Genomic DNA, 19906 nt, shown 5'->3' on the forward strand with positions numbered 1-19906 from the left:
GTCCTTACTGAGATATATATCAGATATATATAACTTCATACATAGATTGCCTGATTTTATTCAAGATTTTATTCTACAAAAATTGCCAGTGGCTTATTTAATGAACTACAGAGTTAAAAACATACTCCCAAAATCCTGTTGGTAAAAAACTTTTTTGTCAAACAAACAAACAAACAAACAAACAAACAAACAAACAAACGTTGCATGCTTTGTGTGAAAATGGTCAATATTTTATAAAATTATGTTTTTTTAAACATTAAAATTTAGAAAACACGTAATATAAGGAATGATTGCAATGTTTTAACCGATATAGAAATTTGATACGTGGAATGGAAATCTAATCAAAATACATATATGTCACCAAAGATCATTTGGATGTTACAGCTATTCAAATATTTTTATTGATTTTTAATAGTTTTAATTTTCCCACAACACACATATAGAACAACATATTAACACAGTACATAGCTTAAAACATACTCACATCCTACAAAAGAAAGTAAATAGAAAGGGGAAAATAAATTAAATATAATAAATAAATTCAATTAAAAATAAAAAATGTAAATTAATTTAATTGTGGGAAAACTTTTAATCCCTAAGCATTCAATGTAGGATAGAGAAGGCTACCAAACCTCACAAAAAAAATAAATAAATAAATTGGTGAGCCTTGGATGGAATATTGAAGGTGCTCGGGTTTAAGATATGATAAAACTTCTAATATCCAGTGTTTGTGGGATGGTGGGTTTGCTTTTATCCACCTGAGAAGAATCAGGCGCCAATAATGAAGAGAAGGCAATGATTTCTACATGGTTAGCTTATAGGTGCATTTCTTCTGGAACTACACCAAAAACTGAAGTCAAAGTAGGATCCATATCTTTATAACACCATGTCATAAAGCACGAATCTTCTCAGACTGGTTTCTTGAACAAAACAATGAGTTCACTGTACTCAAATGGCCTCCACAGTCACCAGATCTCAATCCAATAGAGCACCTTTGGGATGTGGTGGAACGAAAGATATGCATCATGGATGTGCAGTCGACAAATCTGCAGCAACTGTGTGATGCTCTTATGTCAATATAGACCAAAATCTCTGAGGAATATTTCCAGTACCTTATTCAATCTATGTTACAAAGGATTAAGGCAGTTCTAAAGGCGAAAGGGGGTCCAACCCGGTACTAGTAGGGTATACCTAATAAAGTGGCCAGTGAGTGTTTTTTTTTTTTTTTGCAATATATGTTCAACATAGTTTTATATACCTGAAATCCTATTATGAAGTTGCATTGTACACCATGCATTTCATTTTAATTTATTGCCATATATCAGATTTCAATGTAATCCATCAACTGGGGAAGGCTGTTGATATTAATTAATGTTTTAGCCTATTCACCTGCAGTGCTTTGCCTAATTACTCTTCCTGTTTATTCAAATTTAAAGCTGCTGCTATTGTCAAGCATCCAGCCAATCAATCATGCGAACACACCCAACAGAAGACAATAAACCTGACAAGCAAGTCACTCCAGTTTTTTAACCCGTGTTACCTTGTAGCCCTGGTTAATGCCGTTGATGAACTGCTGTGGTGGAGGCGTCCAGGTGAACTTGATGGTGGTTGAATTCAGCGCTACAGCCTCCACGTCTTGAGGGGGCGCTGTGGGCACTGCAAAGAGGACATATTTTGCTACTGAAATAGTTTGTATGCTTACAAATATCATTTTGCAAGAGTGTTCAAATCTACTCCTAACTTTAATCAGTGATTGAATGAGGTTAAACCTTTATGCAAAATGATTGGTGAAAGATAAAAAAAGCCCTTAAGCTTGTTTCATTTCTGGATTTTTATACTGGATTTTTATAAGCTAATTTTATTTTCAAATTTCCAATTTAGTTCATGCAATTCACTTATAGCACATGCCTTTGTACTGTGGAGAAAACCGGAGCACCCAGAAGAAATGCACGCCAACACGGGGAGAACATGCAAACTCTACACAGAAATGCCAACTGGCCCAGTCGGGACTCGAACCAGCGATCTTCTTGCTGTAAGACTGTGCTAACCACTGAGCCACCATGCAACCTCACACATATTAAATTAATTTTGATTAACAGTTTGAGGGATAGTGCATCTTACCCACTTTAAAATGCACTATGAGACTTATATCTTACAGTTATCTGAAACTATGAAAAATTGTTATTGACATAATTAGAAATTAAATAAAGGATATAAACAAAGAAAACAAATGTTAACCTGAGAAAAAGCTAATATATATATATATATATATATATATATATATATAAACAATTAAAATATTACTAAAACTATTTTATAAAATCTTATAACGTTAATATTTATTATAGTCATAAAAGTCAAGTTAAGTTCTAAGCAATGCATTTTATGAATGAATCAGAAATTGATTTAGAGTAGGACATTTTCTAAATGTCTTCATGGAAAAGGATCTTTAATATTTTAATGATTTTAACATTAAATAAAAATCAATCATTTTGACAATCTTATTTCTTTTGCTTTTATGAATAAATTAATAAACATAATATTTCATTTGAAGAAAAAAAAATGCTGTAGGTCCTTAGAAAGCAAAAATGTATGTGAATAATATATATAAAGTAATATAAAAAATACATCAATAAAAGCTAAAAATTTATTTTCTGACAGATTTCTTTACAAGCATCAGTAATAACAACTTCCAAAGATTAGTTTATTTTTAAGATTGTGTTATAGTTTAAATATTTCCACTTAAAAAAAAAAAAAAAAAAAAAAAGAAGAACATGGAATCAATACAAACAATACTAAAACTATATTTTTTAAATCTTTAAAACATTTAAATATAAAACTAATTAGCTATAAAACTGCATCAGTTTCTCAGTGACATTAAAATACAACTAATAAGCGGAATTACATAAACTAAATCGAAGAATTATTTTGTGAAGCAAAAATAATTAGAAAAACAAGACAAAACAAAACAATTTAAATAAATTTAAATAATTTTACTATAAAAAGATGAACAACTTAAATTAAATAAAGGGGAGGGGGTATATATATATATATATATATAAAATAAAATAAAATGTGTTGCAGGATTAGTCTACTAAATTACAGCAACAAAAAAAACAAGTTTCAGAACTATTGTCTTCAAATGACACATTAAACAAAATATTGATGAAGGAACTACATTTATGATTATTAAATTAACCTATACTGCATTTATGGCAACACAGTGGCTCAGTGGCTAGCACTGTCACCTCACAACAAGAAATGTCACTGGTTTGAATCCCTACTGAACCAGCTGGCATTTCTGTGTGAAGTTTGCATGTTCTCCCCGTGTTGGGGTTGGTTTCCCCCACAGTACATGCACTACAGGAGCATCGGATTAACTATATTAGCTGTAGTGTATGATTGTGAATGAATGTATGAGTGTTTTCCAGTACTGGGTTGCAGCTGGAAGGGCATCCACTGTGTAAAACATACGCTAGATAACTTGGTGGTTCATCCCACTGTGGTGACCCCTGATTAATAAAGGGACTAAGCGGTGGGAAAATGAATGAATGCATTTGCCGACATCTATGATAGGATATCTGTCATGACTACCTGAATCCTGCATATAAACACCTACCCAAAGCCCCCATTTCCATCCATTCACACTCTATATTTCCCATTATCATCCACAACACCAGCGATAATCACATACAAACACACACAAACTACAGCTCGTATTCAAAGGCCTTCTTGTAGCCTATCAGAGGCGTACAGCAGGCCTGAGCGGAAAGTGGAAAGAACCAGATCATATTTCCATAAAGACTCAATGCCGCTTACACTTAATGTGCTTAAGATGCCCCTTTAAGGTCAGGCCTGGCGAGTCGAGTACAGATTAGATATCGCTCAATTGGATTGGGCTCTCCGATTCGTCCTGCTGCCCTTTTCATTTCAGACACAATCACACGATGGCACAAGGTTACATTAGTGTGTCCGGATATCTGAAGTGGGACATAAAAGCCGCCCTAAAGCACATGCACTAAAGGGTTTGTCTCTATATATGAGAAAGAGAGTGTTTTACTGTGGACACTGGGTCTCTGTTAATCTCTGTGGGAGTCGTTATAATGATGTTAAATGACATGAATTATAAAATAAAATAAAATAAAATAAAATAAAATAAAATAAAATAAAATAAAATAAAATAAAATAAAATAAAATAAAAAATAAAAAAATAAAAAATATAAACAAAAAACAAAATAAAATAAAATGGAATAAAATAAAACAAAACAAAATAAAAAATAAAAAAACAAAATAAAACAAATGATTCAAAGTAAAAATCAACAAAATAAAAAAAAAAAAAAATAATTAAATAAATCAAAATAACAAAATACAATAAAAATGAAACAAAATAAAATAAAAAATAAAACACAATAAAATAAAACAAAACAAAATAAAGTGAAAAAAATAAACTAAAGTAAAAAAGCAAAACACTAAATAAAATAAAATAAATAGAAACAAATAAAAAAATCTATAAAATAAAATAAAATAAAATAAAATAAAACAAAATGACACAGAGTGAGAGGCATATACAAAGTAATACCCAATGTATGGATCGTCAGCACACTGTACTGGCTAATAAATTTATGTATATGTATATATAATTGTGATTCAATGGATTTGGCCCTTTAAACTTTACAATGAATAAATAAGTTTGCTCTGTATAATGCATTAGACCAATTGGACCAAGTCACAGAACTTGCATATTTTAATATTTTGATTGCTTCTATTATCGGAGTTGTCGACCTCGAGTCAAGTCTTGAGTCATTCGCAAGAAATAAAGATTCATCCTTTTCATCAGCACTTCTATTATTAATGTATTCCTCATCACTAATTCACAATTTCTACACCATCTTTTTGTTTAAAAAACAGATTTTTCAGACTTTAATACTAACTCTCCTTTCTGTATCTATTCGGTCTACTTCATGTGTGTAAAAAAAAAAAGCTTTGATCCTCTATCATTAACAACTACTGACAAACAGACAAACTAAAGATTATTAAGACACCAGATATAATTTATGATGACAAAGGAAACTATAGTTTATTTATGTGAGGATGGAAAAATATAGTAAACTGCACCACATTAATCCCCAAATTTCTTCATACACTGGACTAAAGACCAACAGGAATAGAATAATATGTAAATGTAAGAAAAAAATGTATTAATCTGGTAAACAGCAGCAGCTCAACCAGAAACAACTAGAAAACAAACAAACAAACAAATTAAACCAAATTATTTAAATTATTTGTACTTTGCGAAACAAAACAAAAAGCAAAAAGCAGAGTAAAGCAAAGCAAAACAAATGTTACTAAAATGGGGGGGGGGGTGGGGGGGGGATTGTCCGTAATATTAAAAATCAAATAAACAATTAATCTAATAAATAAATAAATAAATTAAATTAAATTAAATGAATTGTTGCAGGGTTATTACAATTTGCTAAAACAAAACAAACAAAAACAATTACTAAAATAAAATATTAAAAAAGAACAACCTAAATTAAAAAGGTGGAAAACATTAAAATGAGAAACAAACAGATAAATAAATCAATAAAAATAAATAAATAAATAAATAAATATGTTATGATGTTTAATAACATGAATAATAAATAAATAAAAAACACAATTAAATAAAATTTTATCATGAATCAAAATAAATACATTTTGTTGCAGGGTTGTTACAGTTTACTAAAACATACAGACAAACAAACAAACAAAGAAACAAAAAAAAATTACTAAAATAAAATATTAAAAAAGAACAGCCTAAATTAAAAAAGAGTGGAAAACACCAAAATGAGAAACAAACAGATAATTAATAATAAAAAATAAAATAAAATAAAATAAATACATACATAAAATAAAATAAAATATGCAGTTTTCATGTTATCGTAGTTTATTTTTAAAAAAAGTATTAGAATAAAAGATTTTTAAAAAAGAACAACCAAAATTTTAAATGGGTGGAAAACATTAAAATGACAAACGTGACAAGAATGAAAAAAAAAAAAAAATGCTATAAAAAAGTGGAAAACTGCAAGAAAGCATCAGTCCCAGTGTCTATGAGAAGGAGGAGGATGTTTTACTGCGGACACTGGGTCTCTATTAATCTCGGCAGGAGTATCATTACGCTGATGTTAAATAATATGAATAATCATGGCTTAAGGATCTCAGAACACCCCCACACTTCCCTGCACACGCAGACGCACACAAATTCACGCACATAAAGCAAATTAGATTAATTAATGGGCTACGGTCAGTGTTTGCCCAGAGTCCATAAATTTACTCTTCTTAGAAATAATCTTTCAGATGGCCGATCTGCGCAGTAAAGCCGGCTAATGGATTTTTACAGTTCCCATGGTTACTCTAGATCCTTTATGATATCGCTGGCTTAATGAGAAATGCGCTTATTTGGACCCCAAAAACATGTGCACTTTCAAAGATCTGAAATAAATAGTTTGTTTTGGCTGATGAGGCATTATTTTTCTGTATGTTTATTTGTGTGTGTTCATATTAGGGCTGTCAACCTAAATGCGGGTAATGTACGCAATTAATTTTAAACGCTAAACACATTAAAATAAGCGTAGGTAATTATTGTCACACAGTTTGATGATTTTGGGAGTTGGGAATTTGGATTGAGGATATTACCCTGATTTGGCATATTTGTTTGTAATTACATTGTTTTAAGAAGCTCCAGAAAACATTTCAGCTAAAGAAAAGTGAGAAAATGCATTAAGATTCAATTCAATTCAATTCAGCTTTATTTGTAGCACTTTTACAATGTAGATTGTGTCAAAGCAGCTTCACATAAATGGTCATAGTAACTGGATCAGGGTAGTTCAGTTTTTAGTGTTTAAGTTCAGTTCAGTTTAGCTCAGTTCAGTGTGGTTTGAAATCATTACTGAGAGTCCAAACACTAAAGAGCAAATTCATCGATGAGTAGCTTTTCAGATCCTGAACCATGCAAGCCAGTGGTGACAGCGGAGAGGGAAAAAAAAAACTTCACCAATAGGAGAGTGAAGAAAAAAAACCTTGAGAGAACCAGACTCAGTTCAGCACGACCAATTTAATTTCTCCGCTGGCCAAAAGTCTTGTGCAGACAATTGGTCCAAAATAGCACAGATGGAATGGAAACTAGAATAAAACAATTTATTTTTAATTTCATTTCAAATTAAAGGTCAGATAGCATAGATTATTGATGAATGATTAAATATTAATTCTGACCTTGGACCACAAAAGCAGTGTCAATAAGTAAGATAAGAGAGATTTATACATCACATGAAAACTGAATCAATGCGATTTTCATGGATGTATACTTTGTAATCATAGAATAATATTTGGAAATCAGGAATATGATGTAAAAATAAAATAAAAAAATATGAAGAAAATTGTCTTAAAAGTCATCTATTATGATTATACAATTATGATTATAATTTGATCACAGTATTTTCAGATGCATACATAAAGAAGAAAACTAAAAACTAAATTGTTTGAATGCATACAAAACAGTAAGACTACAACAAATAACAGAGGAAGACTAGACAGATTTGTGTGTCACACATGCAGAAATCACAAACTCGAGAGCTTGGAGAGAGATGGGATGAAAAAAATCTGATGAGGGTCTTTATAACTCCTAAACTGTCTGCATTGCATATAGGTATTGAAAGTTTAGGCTCTTTGGGCTCTCACCCCTAAATAGCAAATTTGTTGAAGCAGAATTTGAACATCATTCACAAAATAATCATGCAAAGAGGCTTGATTCAGTGTTGCCACCCCTCATCATTTCCATGCCGCTCCATAAATAATTTTCTAGATCTGCCCCTGTATGTGTGTCTGTGTGTGTGATTGTCAAACCTCCTTGCAGTGTGTATTCGGTGGCAGACTGGCTGTACACCCCCAGGCCCGCTCCAGTGTAGGCAGCCACTTGGATCTCGTACTGCGTCCAGATGATGAGCTCTCCAATCAGACAGTAATTAATCTCTGCACTGGTGATGTTCTTCAGCTGGAACTCACCCGGCAGACCCGCCAGCCTGTACCTGAGTGGGAGAGACGCGCACACAAAGACAATCAGAGGGGGGTTTGAAGTGTGATTGTAAACCTTTAACACAAACACATGCACTCACATTGGATTTTGTTTAAAGTTTGAGTGGCGATGAGGAGAGAAAAGTTGTGGGCGGTTTTCATCGCATTGCTATATGGTTGCTATGGCATCCTAGGCCTTTGTGTACAAATTCCTAACCCAAAAGTGTGAACAAAAGTAGTAGTGACACTTTACCTTGGCAGGAACAGCTATTACAAAATCATATCATCCTCTACTGAATATATGTATTTTGAAAACCGGCTGAAAAAAACAAAAAAAAAAAAAAAAAAAAAAAAAAAAACAGGTTGTGGCATCTTACAAATGACCATAAAATGAAATAAAAAAATCGGTCATGATTTTTGTCATCCTCACACCATTCCAAACCACAGGGTATTTCCTTCGATTGCAGAAGACAAAACTTATTTTAAGAAATGTTGGTTACCAGACACTTTCAGTTGCCACTGATTTGGATTGTATTTTTTTTAATCCAATTTAAAGTCATGCCAGTTTAGTATAACAGAAAAGGCAAGACAATTATGTCAAACTTTACCTTTTTTGTGGAATACACTTTGTAGGCTCTATTTTAATGATCTCGATGCAATATCTAAAGCACATGGCGCAAAAGCATTCAAGGCTTGTCCGAATCCATTTTTGGTATTTTAAGGATGAAAAAAAAAGAGTTGCTCCCTGGCACATGGTCTAACCCGGCGCAATGCGGCACAAGGCGCGATGTAATTGTTGCTTGCTAGTTTCAGCTCGGCGTTTTGACATTTTGCAGCATGCTGTTTAAATAGCAAAAGCATTTGCGCTCATATGTGCGTCCATAGGCGTTCTGGTCTAAAAAAGGAGGCGTGTTAATGTGCATTACTGGTGCGTTGCTATTTTAAGGGACTAAAATAGACTGCTCAATGGACCAGCTGAGAGGAGGTCTAAAGTCCAGCGTAGAGCGCGTTAGTTGTGCGCCTCGATTAAACATTGCTTAATACAGACAGGATGTACAGCAATACACAAATATCTTTACAAATGAAAATGAATTAAAATATTACAAAAATTAATATTTTTTAGCCTACATAAATATAAAAACCACCGCCTCCATGCCTTCTTCATCTCAGGGGGATTTTTTAGTTTATTTATGACAATTTGATTTTCTATAATGTTATTATTATTAGCAGTATTATTTATTATATGCATATTTATATTTGTTTTATTAAAAAAGGATTAGATTTGCTCACCTGTCAGGTTTTAGACCATATGGGGCATTGCATGTGTATTAGGAGATAACTCAGTTGTTTGAACACACTTCGCTATTATAGTTCAATTATTCATTTGCTGGAAATTAGAACTGATTTTAGAAAAAGTTTTAAAACAAATATTTGCTTTATACAAACAAAAGTAAATATGTAGGCAACTAGATCTCTGTGCCTACAACACGTTTCCCCCTATCCACCAGGGTGATAGTGAAAGTAAAGAATGAGGAGGCTTTCTGTTTTCTTGCTTTTGTAGCGTTCAGTTTTTCCACTTACAAAGTCCGCCATGTAAATAACAAATGCACCATGGCGCGACGCAACTAACTATTGAAGGGAATGGAAGATGAGACTCTGATTGGTTTATTCTCAAAACACACCTGTAACTTTTTAAGAGAGTAAGCTCAACCCTGTTAGACGTGGCGCAAAGCGGATTTTTCTGTCCTTAAAATAGCAAAAGTGGATTCTGACATGCCCTTAATGCGTTTACGCCCTGCGCTTTGGACTTTGCACATGGATCGTCAAAATAGAGCCCAATGAGTTATGCGTGTGTTTGGAGCATATCATGCATTAAACCAATCAGAGACTCATCTCCCATTCCCTTTAAGAGTCAGTTGGCACATTTGCTATTTAAATGGCGAACTTTGTAAGTGGAAAAACAATGCTTTATTAGCAAGAAAACATTAAACAGACCATCTGCAGCATGAGGTTAAAGCACGACCCGCTTCTATTCGGAACTCCTCTTTACTTTCTCTTTACATTTACTCTTTACTCCTTTACTATTGTAAAGTAAGGAAACGATGAAGACATGATCTCACATGATCTCTTATAACAAAATCACATGACTTTTTTAAATACACACACTAGAATTTAGTAAAAGTGTTTCCATCCTAGTTTATGCGCATCTTTTCTTGTCGAATCTTAGCATATCCATCAATCGTTTTTATGTGCATATCCGAAATGCTCATAAAAATAGGTGTATGGAAACTTAGCTACTATCTAACCCTTGTTGGCAGTGTTTGTATTCATTTAATCCACATGTGTCTTGCTTGTCTTGGAATGTCTGCTAAATAACATGCAGTAATTTATGGATCGTTCACAAATTGTTGGAATCAGTGTGAATCAATATGAATGGTTGCTCTCAAATACTTCAATCCAGAAGCCATACCTGAGCACGTATCCCCTCAGGACTCCATTAAGCTGCGGTTCTGGCGGTGGCTGCCACTGGACCATGATGCTCTGGTTGGTACGGCCGCTGGCCACAATGTTTTTTGGAGGCGCGCTGGGCGGTTCCTCTCGCAGCATCAGCCTGAGAGATAACATCATGAGGAGCGCATCATGAAAGAGAAATGTTCACACCCCAGAGCCTTATCTGGGAATTTCACCCAGAAGCATCGACGGTTACTAATAGTTTCCTTCAGAGCTTATCCAACAGTCCTGGAGAGATTGAAATTGATCTTTCTGGGTTGCCCAAAAGGTCTTTAATAGTACTGTAAGTGAGAACTGACCCATGCTGGGGTTAACAGGGCTCACTAGAATAACCTGAACTTGACACAGTTCTTTAAAAAAGTTGAATACAACACTGGGGAAAACAACACTAGACTAAACTGAGAAGAATCATCCTGAATCCTTTTAATACAAAGTTCAAAGGTTTTGTGTCAGCGTTGTTTAAAGAAATCAATAATTTTATTCTGCAAGGACACATTTAATTGATTAAAAAAAACGACAGACTCTAACATTGCTACACCGAGGCAGCCATTCAGAATACTTTCCTCAAAACCACAAAGCAACCAGCCAGAATACTATTCAATAGATACCAAACCTAACTTCATCAGTTACAACTGGTGCAGCACATCATGCCTGTTCTTTATTCTCTTTATTGGCTCCCTGTTAAATTCAGAATTGATTTTAAACTACTGTTGTTTGTTTTTAATGCAGTTATTGGTCTTGTGCCTTCATATTTATGTGAGATTTTAACAGGGCCCTGCGATCGGCAGGTTAGTTGTTGTTGGAGGTCCCCACATCCAGGTTTAAACAACGGGGTGATCATTCCTTTGCAGTGGCAGGTCAAAACTGTGGAATACCCTCCCTATAGCACTTTTTTGGCTCCCTGTTAAATTCAGAATTGATTTTAAACTACTGTTCTTTCTTTTTAATGCAGTTAATGGTCTTGCACCTTCATATTTATGTGAGATTTTAAAGGTTCGTAAACCTAACAGGCCCCTAAAACTGGCAGGTCAGTTGTTGCTGGAGGTCTCTAGGTCCAGGTATAAACAATGGGGTGATTGTTTTTTTTTTTTACATTGGCAAGTCCAAAAATGTGGAATACCACCCTCTATAGGACTGTTTTGGCTTCCTTTTAATTTCAGAACTGATTTTAAACTACTGTTGTTTGTTTTTAATGCAGTAAATGGTCTTGTGCCTTCATATTTATGTGAGATTTTGAAGTTTCATAAACCTGACAGAGTTCTACGATCGCCAGGTCAGTTGTTGCTGGAGGTCCCCACATACAGGTATAAAGAACGTGGTGATCGTTCTTTTGCAGTGGCAGGTCAGAACTGTGGAATACCCCCTCTATGGAACTTTGCTCACAAACATGGCACTGGTTAAGGCAAAACTTAAAAGGGCATTTATTTAGAATTGCTTTTGCTATTCAGTGCAAAATGCAGTTTTATTGACATTCAATAGTCAACATTCAAGGTGCTATATAATTAAAGATGATTGATTGATTGATTGATTAAATACTTTATTGCAATTTTAACAATTGTGATACTGATACTGTAAAAAAGTGAAATCTGATTAAACAATTAAGAAAAGAAGATTTGGTGCCACCCACTGAAGATTCTGGTTTTAAATTAGTGTAGCCGGTAATAAAAAAAAAGTATGTCTTTATATTTAACATAAAAAAAAAAAATTGAGCCCCATTAAAAAATAAATATGAATTTAATGTGAACTATGATATGCAAGACGTGAATTTTTGCAGTATTTCAATGTTGATAATGGGCTAAAAAATGTCCTTACTAGGATACTATAAGCTATGCTATACTATAACATTAGAATATTATAATGAATAGCATCTTGTATAATTTGATAAAGTAGATTAAGTGGTGTAATCAAATATGTAACTTAATACAATTGTAAAATGCTGGAACAGTTTAAAATGCACATGGAAATGAGATGGAATTGAATTAAATATATGAATTTGCTTCACTTAAGCATGGACATTTATTACACAAACTAAAATAGCTTACCCCCCCGATAGTCAATGTATAATTCGCACCCTGCTGGCAGTCGTTCACCAATAAGTAACTGTCATTTAATTACAACAAAATACTGTATTTCCATGACATACTGCACCATTTATCTTGCTGTATATGTATTTAAAGAATTGTATTATATCTATATTTACTGTAAAATATACAGTAATGTTCACAATGCAACTTTAAAATACAGTAACATACTGCAAAACTGTCATGTAATAAAATACAGTACATATTACAGTTAATTACTGTGCAAGTTGCAAAAATTGTTAACAGTGAATTATTAAAAAATGCTTTTTTTTAATGAAATTCTGTCAGAAAAATGTTCTTATAAAGCCTTAAAAAAGCCCTGAATGCTGTTGCGAAAACATTTGGAACAGAAACCATTGTGGCATTTTTAGCTGACAGACTGTTAAATCCTTAAATCTAACTATGCTTTCTCCTAAACTAAATCAGAGCAAATAGCTTTAATTAAACTTCAGTACATCCCATATCTAAACAATGCTAAAACTGATCTATATATAAGCAGTTAGAAGCTACAGTACCAGAAAAATCTGTTTTCAGCTTGACCCCATCAGTGCAAATCAGTGAACTCTTTAATTTCTCAAGTTGATCAATACCTTGAGCTTTTGCAGGATTCTGAAAACTGTAGATCCCCAGAGCAGGCGATAAACAATCCTTCGCTCTAATCTGCGGTTTAAAGGTTATTAGCTTGATTAAGTGAGCAAGGCCTAAAGTGCCTAAAGCAAGCAATCTCGTAGGAAAGTTGCTAAGTCTGATTGATGTTTTGTCAAATAAACAATAATCATCCTAAACCAATTTAAAAGGCTTAGGAGCGGTTCTTTTAGTCTATCGTTTGTTTCTTTCGCTGGGTTGGGTATTGAGGGCATTTCTATTATATTGTTTTTGTCATTACTGTGAATGGCATTAGCGGTTGTTGATTAATTAAGCACAAACAAAAATGAATGTTCATTTCATTGAGTGTTCATTAGATCACAAATTATTAGAAAAGTTAGTTGGACGTTGACTTTGTTTGCAATGCGCCAAATATGAATTTACAGCTAGCTTTGAAGCCCCCCCTGAATGGAATAAAAAAAAGGTTCATACAGCGAGTTATTTTACTCAACTCCTTTGATGGTACTTTGACAAAAATGAACAAGAAGAATAAAAGAAATAGAGATTTGAATTTTTCATATAACAGATGATGAGCCTGACGTTAATTGGAAACGAGGCCAAAGCAGATAGGTGCTCAAATTTTAATAAGTGCCCTTCTCCATCAATATTTGATTTTTTGTGTTTCTGTTCGTCTTCATCTTTGCACTTCTGCCCTTTCCTCTTGTTTTAACTAAGCACTTTAAATGAAACATTCTGTTTGAAAGATGCTTTGCGAGGCTGGAAGTTTTAAAATCACATACTTTTGCTTCAGCTATTAAAACAGAATTTTCCCTGCTGCTTACATGAGATTAAAAACTTGAGTTTTTAGACAATGAAACTTTGTTTCTACAACAGACAGTTCCCTACATCTCATTTTAGGCATCAGGGATAAAAGTGAATATTACTGTAAAATGATAAGTGGTGGAAAGAGTACTGAGAAATCATCAAGCATCAAGTTATTGCCCAGCAGGCACACAACATCATAAAACATTCATATTTGGCTAGATATAGGTTGTGATGTCAGGTGACAATGTTTAACCAGCGTCTAAGGACAACGTTAATTTGATGTCCAATAACAGCGTCAAATGATGTTGATATTTGGTTGATTTTAGGTTGTTAGAAAGTGACCAAAATCCAACGTCAAGCCAACATCTTAAAGCCAACATCATATTGTAACATCAAATACTGACATTTATTCGTTAGGTTTGGCAACCAAAATACAAAGTCTGATAGACGTCATAGTGGTAACGTCCACACAACACCAAGCTGTAACATCATTAAACGTTGATATTTGGGTGATTTTAGGTTTAGGAGTTCTGACGTCAACCTGATTTTCATTTACAAACAAAATACAACGTCAATCTGGTGTCATGTTGATGTTTTGTGCCAGCTGGGTGTTTAAGCCCATTTCGGTCATCATACAGTAAACATCCGTCATTTTCTCATCAGTGACATGCATCTAAACAGTCTCTGGGTCAATGTGTGTAAAGATTTTGGACATCTTCTTGGACGCTTTTAATGCTTCCAAACAGTTTGCTGCAATTATAAAGTGAACTTGTCTTGAGGTAGTTCATTATGATGTGATTTACCTTCTATGTGCGATCTGATTGGACAGGAATCACAGGACTGATTTTTCTAATCCCCATAGACAAGAAAAAAATAAAGTAGCGACTGCAGGCTGAAGGAAAGCAGTGGAGTAGAAGTACAGATACAGCCCTAAAAATGTACTCAAGGGAAAGTGAAAGTACACATTTTTAAAACTACTTAGTAAATTACAATTCCTGAGGAAAAACTACTCAATCACAGTAATTTGAGTATTTGTAAATAGTTACTTTACACCACTGATAACGATTAATTGAAATGCCATAGTTTTAACAAGTTAGATGGTCAGTTAAATGTTAAATTGATGACCAGCTCATGTTATTAAGCAGATTATAAAGCAGACTTTCCACATTGTAAAAAGAAATTTACTTTAAAAAAATATAACACTTAAGTCATAATTCATGCTATTTACTACTGACTTATTACCTGTCCTATCCAATATCTAAACCCAACTACAGTTTATTTATTAACTAAATTCAATAGGATCACGTGCTTATGATTGAACAAAGCTGGTCCTGCGTTAGCTAATTCACCAATCAGAGGATTTCTAAGTCACCATAAATAACCTAATACCAAAGTCATCTTCATCTTCATTGAAGAATCCCCCTCCCACCCCTACTACTCCTCCTCCTTCCCTAGTTGAGTGGCACGGTGGCCCAGTGGTTAGCCATGTTTCCTCACAGCAAGAATGTCACTGGTTCTAGTCTTTACCAAGCCAGTCAACGTTTTTGTGTGGAATTTACATGTTCTCCGCATGCTCACGTGGGTTTCCCCCAGGTTCCCCAGTTTCCTCCCACCGTTTAAAAACATGCTAAGTTAATTGATTTATCCAAATCAGCACCATAGACGTGCTCCTAGTAAGTAGTTATCTCTTTACAGCAACCCATATCTGTCCATTAGTTACTACAGCAGAGGAGCACCGAGATCCACATGAGCTCAGACTCCCCTCTCGCCCTGCAATAGGAGGGAGCCCTGGGCTTGAGGATCTTATAAGCTCTCCCGGGACAGCATGCCAAACAAGCTTTATAATCAATCATCAGCTAAATGTGAGCTCTTGAAATTGTTTCTAAAAATGTAAGTCTATAGAACAATTAAGTTGTCCCAAAAAAAATCTTAGAACGTTTGTTGTTTCAGTTCATTTTAAATCAGTAGTTTGAACAAGCAGCAAAAATCTTCTTTTTTGTGTGTGTGTGCATAAATCTAAAAAATTAAGATAAGTCAACTGTTCCAAGTTTCACTGGGTTTAGGTAAAGTCAACTTGTTGCTTTTCAGGCAAAGGATTTTCTCACTTTTTGTAAGTAAAGCAACTAACAGCTTTTTACAGTGCATTAAGCGAATAATCATTTCTGAGTAGTTGTAACCGTGCCAGTAATTTTGCCTCATGGATTTTGCATGATGCACATCTGTTTTCAATGTTGCTAACAGGCTTTGACATGGTTGACTTACTAGCTGGGATATTTCGCTGTATATGAGCTGTTGTCAATATAATTACTAAAAAATCTGTGTAAATTGCATTCGTCTAAAAAAGTGCAGAAAAATTGAGCAAGAATGAATCAGATGTGACAACGTCTTCTGTAATTAAGGCTATCAGATGATACACTGTGTGAAATACAGTAACTGCATGAGTAAGTACTGAGTAAAACTTTATAGAAAGGTCAATTAGTTAATGCACAACTAATAGTAACTAACAATGATAAATACAATTACTGACACCAAGCAACAAGACTGTAGTTCGTGGGGAGAGCTAAAGGACCAAAAATGGTTATGAATGGCATATATATATATATATATATATATATATATATATATATATATATATATATATATATATATATATATATATATATATATATATATATATATATATATATATATATATATATATATATATATATATATATATATACACTTGAGATCACTCAAAGATCACTCACAAAAATGCTGAGTTGTTTTAACAAAGTTTGGTCAACTATGGGCAACCCAACTCCTGAGTTAAAATTTGTAATATAGATTTAATTTTCTGCGTCCCAATTTGCAATCTATTCATCCTAAATAGTATTCAAAAATAAAATTAGTGTGTCCCAAATCATAGTATGTTCAAAAGAGCATGCCAAAGGTTCCCAGATGGTCTACTATTTCCGGTAGAAATTCGAAGAGTAGGACCATCCGTACTCTAACTACTAATATTACCCACAAAACATTGCACATTGGATGTGAATTTAATTAGAACAACAAGAGAGGACAAGAGAGTAATATTGGAAAATAGCAGTAGCCAGAAGAGGAAGATTATGAACAGAAACATGAAACATAAAAGAGAATACAATAACAGTCAGTGCAATTTGACTTCTGAAACTAAATGCTTTACTTAAGTATTACTTTATTCTTTAACAAATCTATAAGCACCCATTAAATATTAGTGAATTTAAAACACCTTCAGCACCAATCAGACTTAAGCAATTTGAGTTTAAAGAAATAGTTCACTTATTTACTCATCATTTCATCACCCTCACGTGATTCCAAACCTTTATCAGTTTCTTTTTTCTGTTGAAGAAAAGATAAGATATTTTGAAGAATGTTGGAACTGGTAACCGTTGACTTCCGTAGTAGGAAAAAAAATTATATGTTAGTTAATAACTACCTGTTTTAAACAATAAAAAAAAAATCATGTTTAAATGTTGAACATAAAATATTTAGAAGAATGTTGGAACCGGTAACCAATGAATTTAAAAAAAAAATGCTATGGAAGTCAATAACTACTTGTTTTCTACAATAATAATAATAATAATAATAATAATAAAAAAACATGTTTAAACGTTGAACATAAAATAAGACATTTTAAAGTATGTTGGAACCGGTAACCATTTAATAGTAGGAAAAATATACAATGGAAGTCAATCACTACCTTTTCAACAATTAAAGAATTGTATAGTGTGTGTGTGTGTGTGTGTGTGTGTGTGTGTGTGTGTGTGCATTTTCTACAATAAAAAAATAAAAAAACATGTTTAAATGTTGAAGACAAAATAAGATATTTTAAAGAAGGTTGGAACAGGTAACCAATGTCTTCCATAGTACAAAAAACTATGGAAGTCAATCACTATCTGCTTTTAAAAATAAAAAAATATTGTTTAGATGTAAAACATGAAATATTTAGAAGAATGTTGGAACCGGTATTTATTGACTTCCATAGTAGGAAAAAATTGATATGCATACTGACATTTATTACATATAATCCCTTTTTTAACAATAATAAAAAAAAGAATCTTGTTAAAATATTAGACATAAAATAGGATATTTTGAAGATTATTGGAACTGGAAACCATTGACTGCCATAGTAGTAAAAAATACTATGGAAGTCAATCACGATCTGTTTTCAACAATTAAAAATATATATATAATGTTTAAATGGTAAACATAAAATAAGATATTTTGTAGAACATTAGAACCGGTAACCATTAACTTTCATAGTAAGAAAAAAAAAATACTATAGAAGTCAAGCAATACCTGTTTTCTACAATAAAAAAAAATCATGTTTAAATGTTGAAGACAAAATAAGATATTTTGAAGAATGTTGGAACCGGTAACCATTGACTTTCATAGTAGGAAAAATGTATTGTGGAAGTCAATCACTACCTGTTTTCATTATTTTAACAGAGAAAAAAAAAAGAATAGGTTTGAAATAAAGTGGAAAATGAGTGAATGATAACATTTGCATTTTGGGGATAAACGATTATTTAGAGGGCAGAGGGAGTCATTGGATCAACTGAACTGGTACTATTGAATATAAACCAGCAATGTCGGTATAATGGAGGCTGGCTTCAAATGAATGTTAAGAACTAGAAAAACAGCATGACAAGCTTTTTCAACATGTCCTTGATGATTGAGCATGCACTTCTTCCTGCCGTTTAGCAAAAAAAGTGCTTGGCATGTGCATTATCTTTATGCCTGTGGAGTGAAAAATAGCCATTTGAACTTTTCAGGACTTTTAAGTTCTTTGAGCGACTTGATTCGATTTGGAATGCAGTCATTGTGATGCGTGCCAATTTTATGCACGAATAAAAATTCGCCAAACAAAATAGAGAGCACAAAACGCAGTGGCCTCTGCGTGAGCTGAAGTGTCCTTCCCTCCAGCCAAGTTTGTGTTTGACATTCTTTCACCGTGTGGAATTGGCTTTGAGAAATGCTATTTCTCACACCTTCCGTCGTGTTCCTGGATATTGGTCCTTTTTTCTGCCCATGTGTCATAATGGCTCACAATCAGAGCCAGTGATGAAAGCTCTCATGTAATTCAATTACAATCAGCCTTTCTTTTGATAGGGTTCAAATCCTGTCCCTCGCATTTAATAACATTCCCTCCAACTGGCTGAGGATGTGTGTGTGTGTGTGTGTGTGTGCTCGTGTGTGTGGAATTACAAAAATGGCAAGAGTTGCTGTAAATGACCAGTTCCAATCTGCTTGACTGGCTATATAAATCACAACAGACAGTATTCAAAAGACTTTAGAAACAAAGTTAGCTAGTTAGCAATAGCATCTGCTGTTTTGTGCCATTAAATACACTTATTAAATGAACCATGGTTTTAGTTTTATTATAATAAATGTATAGTAGCATGATTTTTGACACCTAGATTACCATTTGTTTATCCACAGTTTTTCTAAAAATGCTAGGTTATGCATTGTTTAGCTAACAATGATACAAAATACAAAATGTAATAAAACCAGATTCATTTTCTTAGAGGGTTATAATGTAAGGTCTATTTACCTTCACTGATTCTTGACTTACCAAAAACATTCAGTTCTAGTTAATCTACAGAACTGTAATGTTAGCAATTGGCTAAGCTAAAAGGCTAAGACGTTAACTTGTGATTTCTTACCTGTTGGTTTCAGCACTGTACTGTCCACGTCCCACCTGATTGACAGCACACACTCTGAACTGGTACGTTCTTGCTGGTGTTAGACCAATTACTAGCAAACTGGCTAGTGTAGGACTAACATCATCCATGTAGACCTTCCACGGAGAATCTATCAAGAACAAAGAGGCAAAA

The 19906-nt window shown here is 33.4% G+C and overlaps 1 protein-coding gene across 18 annotated transcripts in view; it reads right to left on the minus strand.

Annotated features, from left to right (window-relative positions):
* The window catches only part of sdk1b (sidekick cell adhesion molecule 1b), a 456411-nt gene that overhangs the window by 107935 nt on the left and 328570 nt on the right, over window positions 1-19906 (minus strand). For all 18 annotated transcript variants that reach the window (NM_001443429.1, NM_001443430.1, NM_001443427.1 and 15 more), the window contains 4 exons: window positions 19736-19883; window positions 10520-10660; window positions 7882-8063; window positions 1541-1656 (listed from right to left, as the gene is read on the minus strand). In NM_001443429.1, the coding sequence (NP_001430358.1) occupies window positions 1541-1656; window positions 7882-8063; window positions 10520-10660; window positions 19736-19883 (587 nt within the window). The remainder of the gene's footprint in view (window positions 1-1540; window positions 1657-7881; window positions 8064-10519; window positions 10661-19735; window positions 19884-19906) is intronic.

Source organism: Danio rerio, chromosome 1, assembly GCF_052040795.2.
Source record: "Danio rerio strain M-AB ecotype USA chromosome 1, GRCz13ab, whole genome shotgun sequence".
Classification (NCBI taxonomy): Eukaryota; Metazoa; Chordata; class Actinopteri; order Cypriniformes; family Danionidae; genus Danio; species Danio rerio.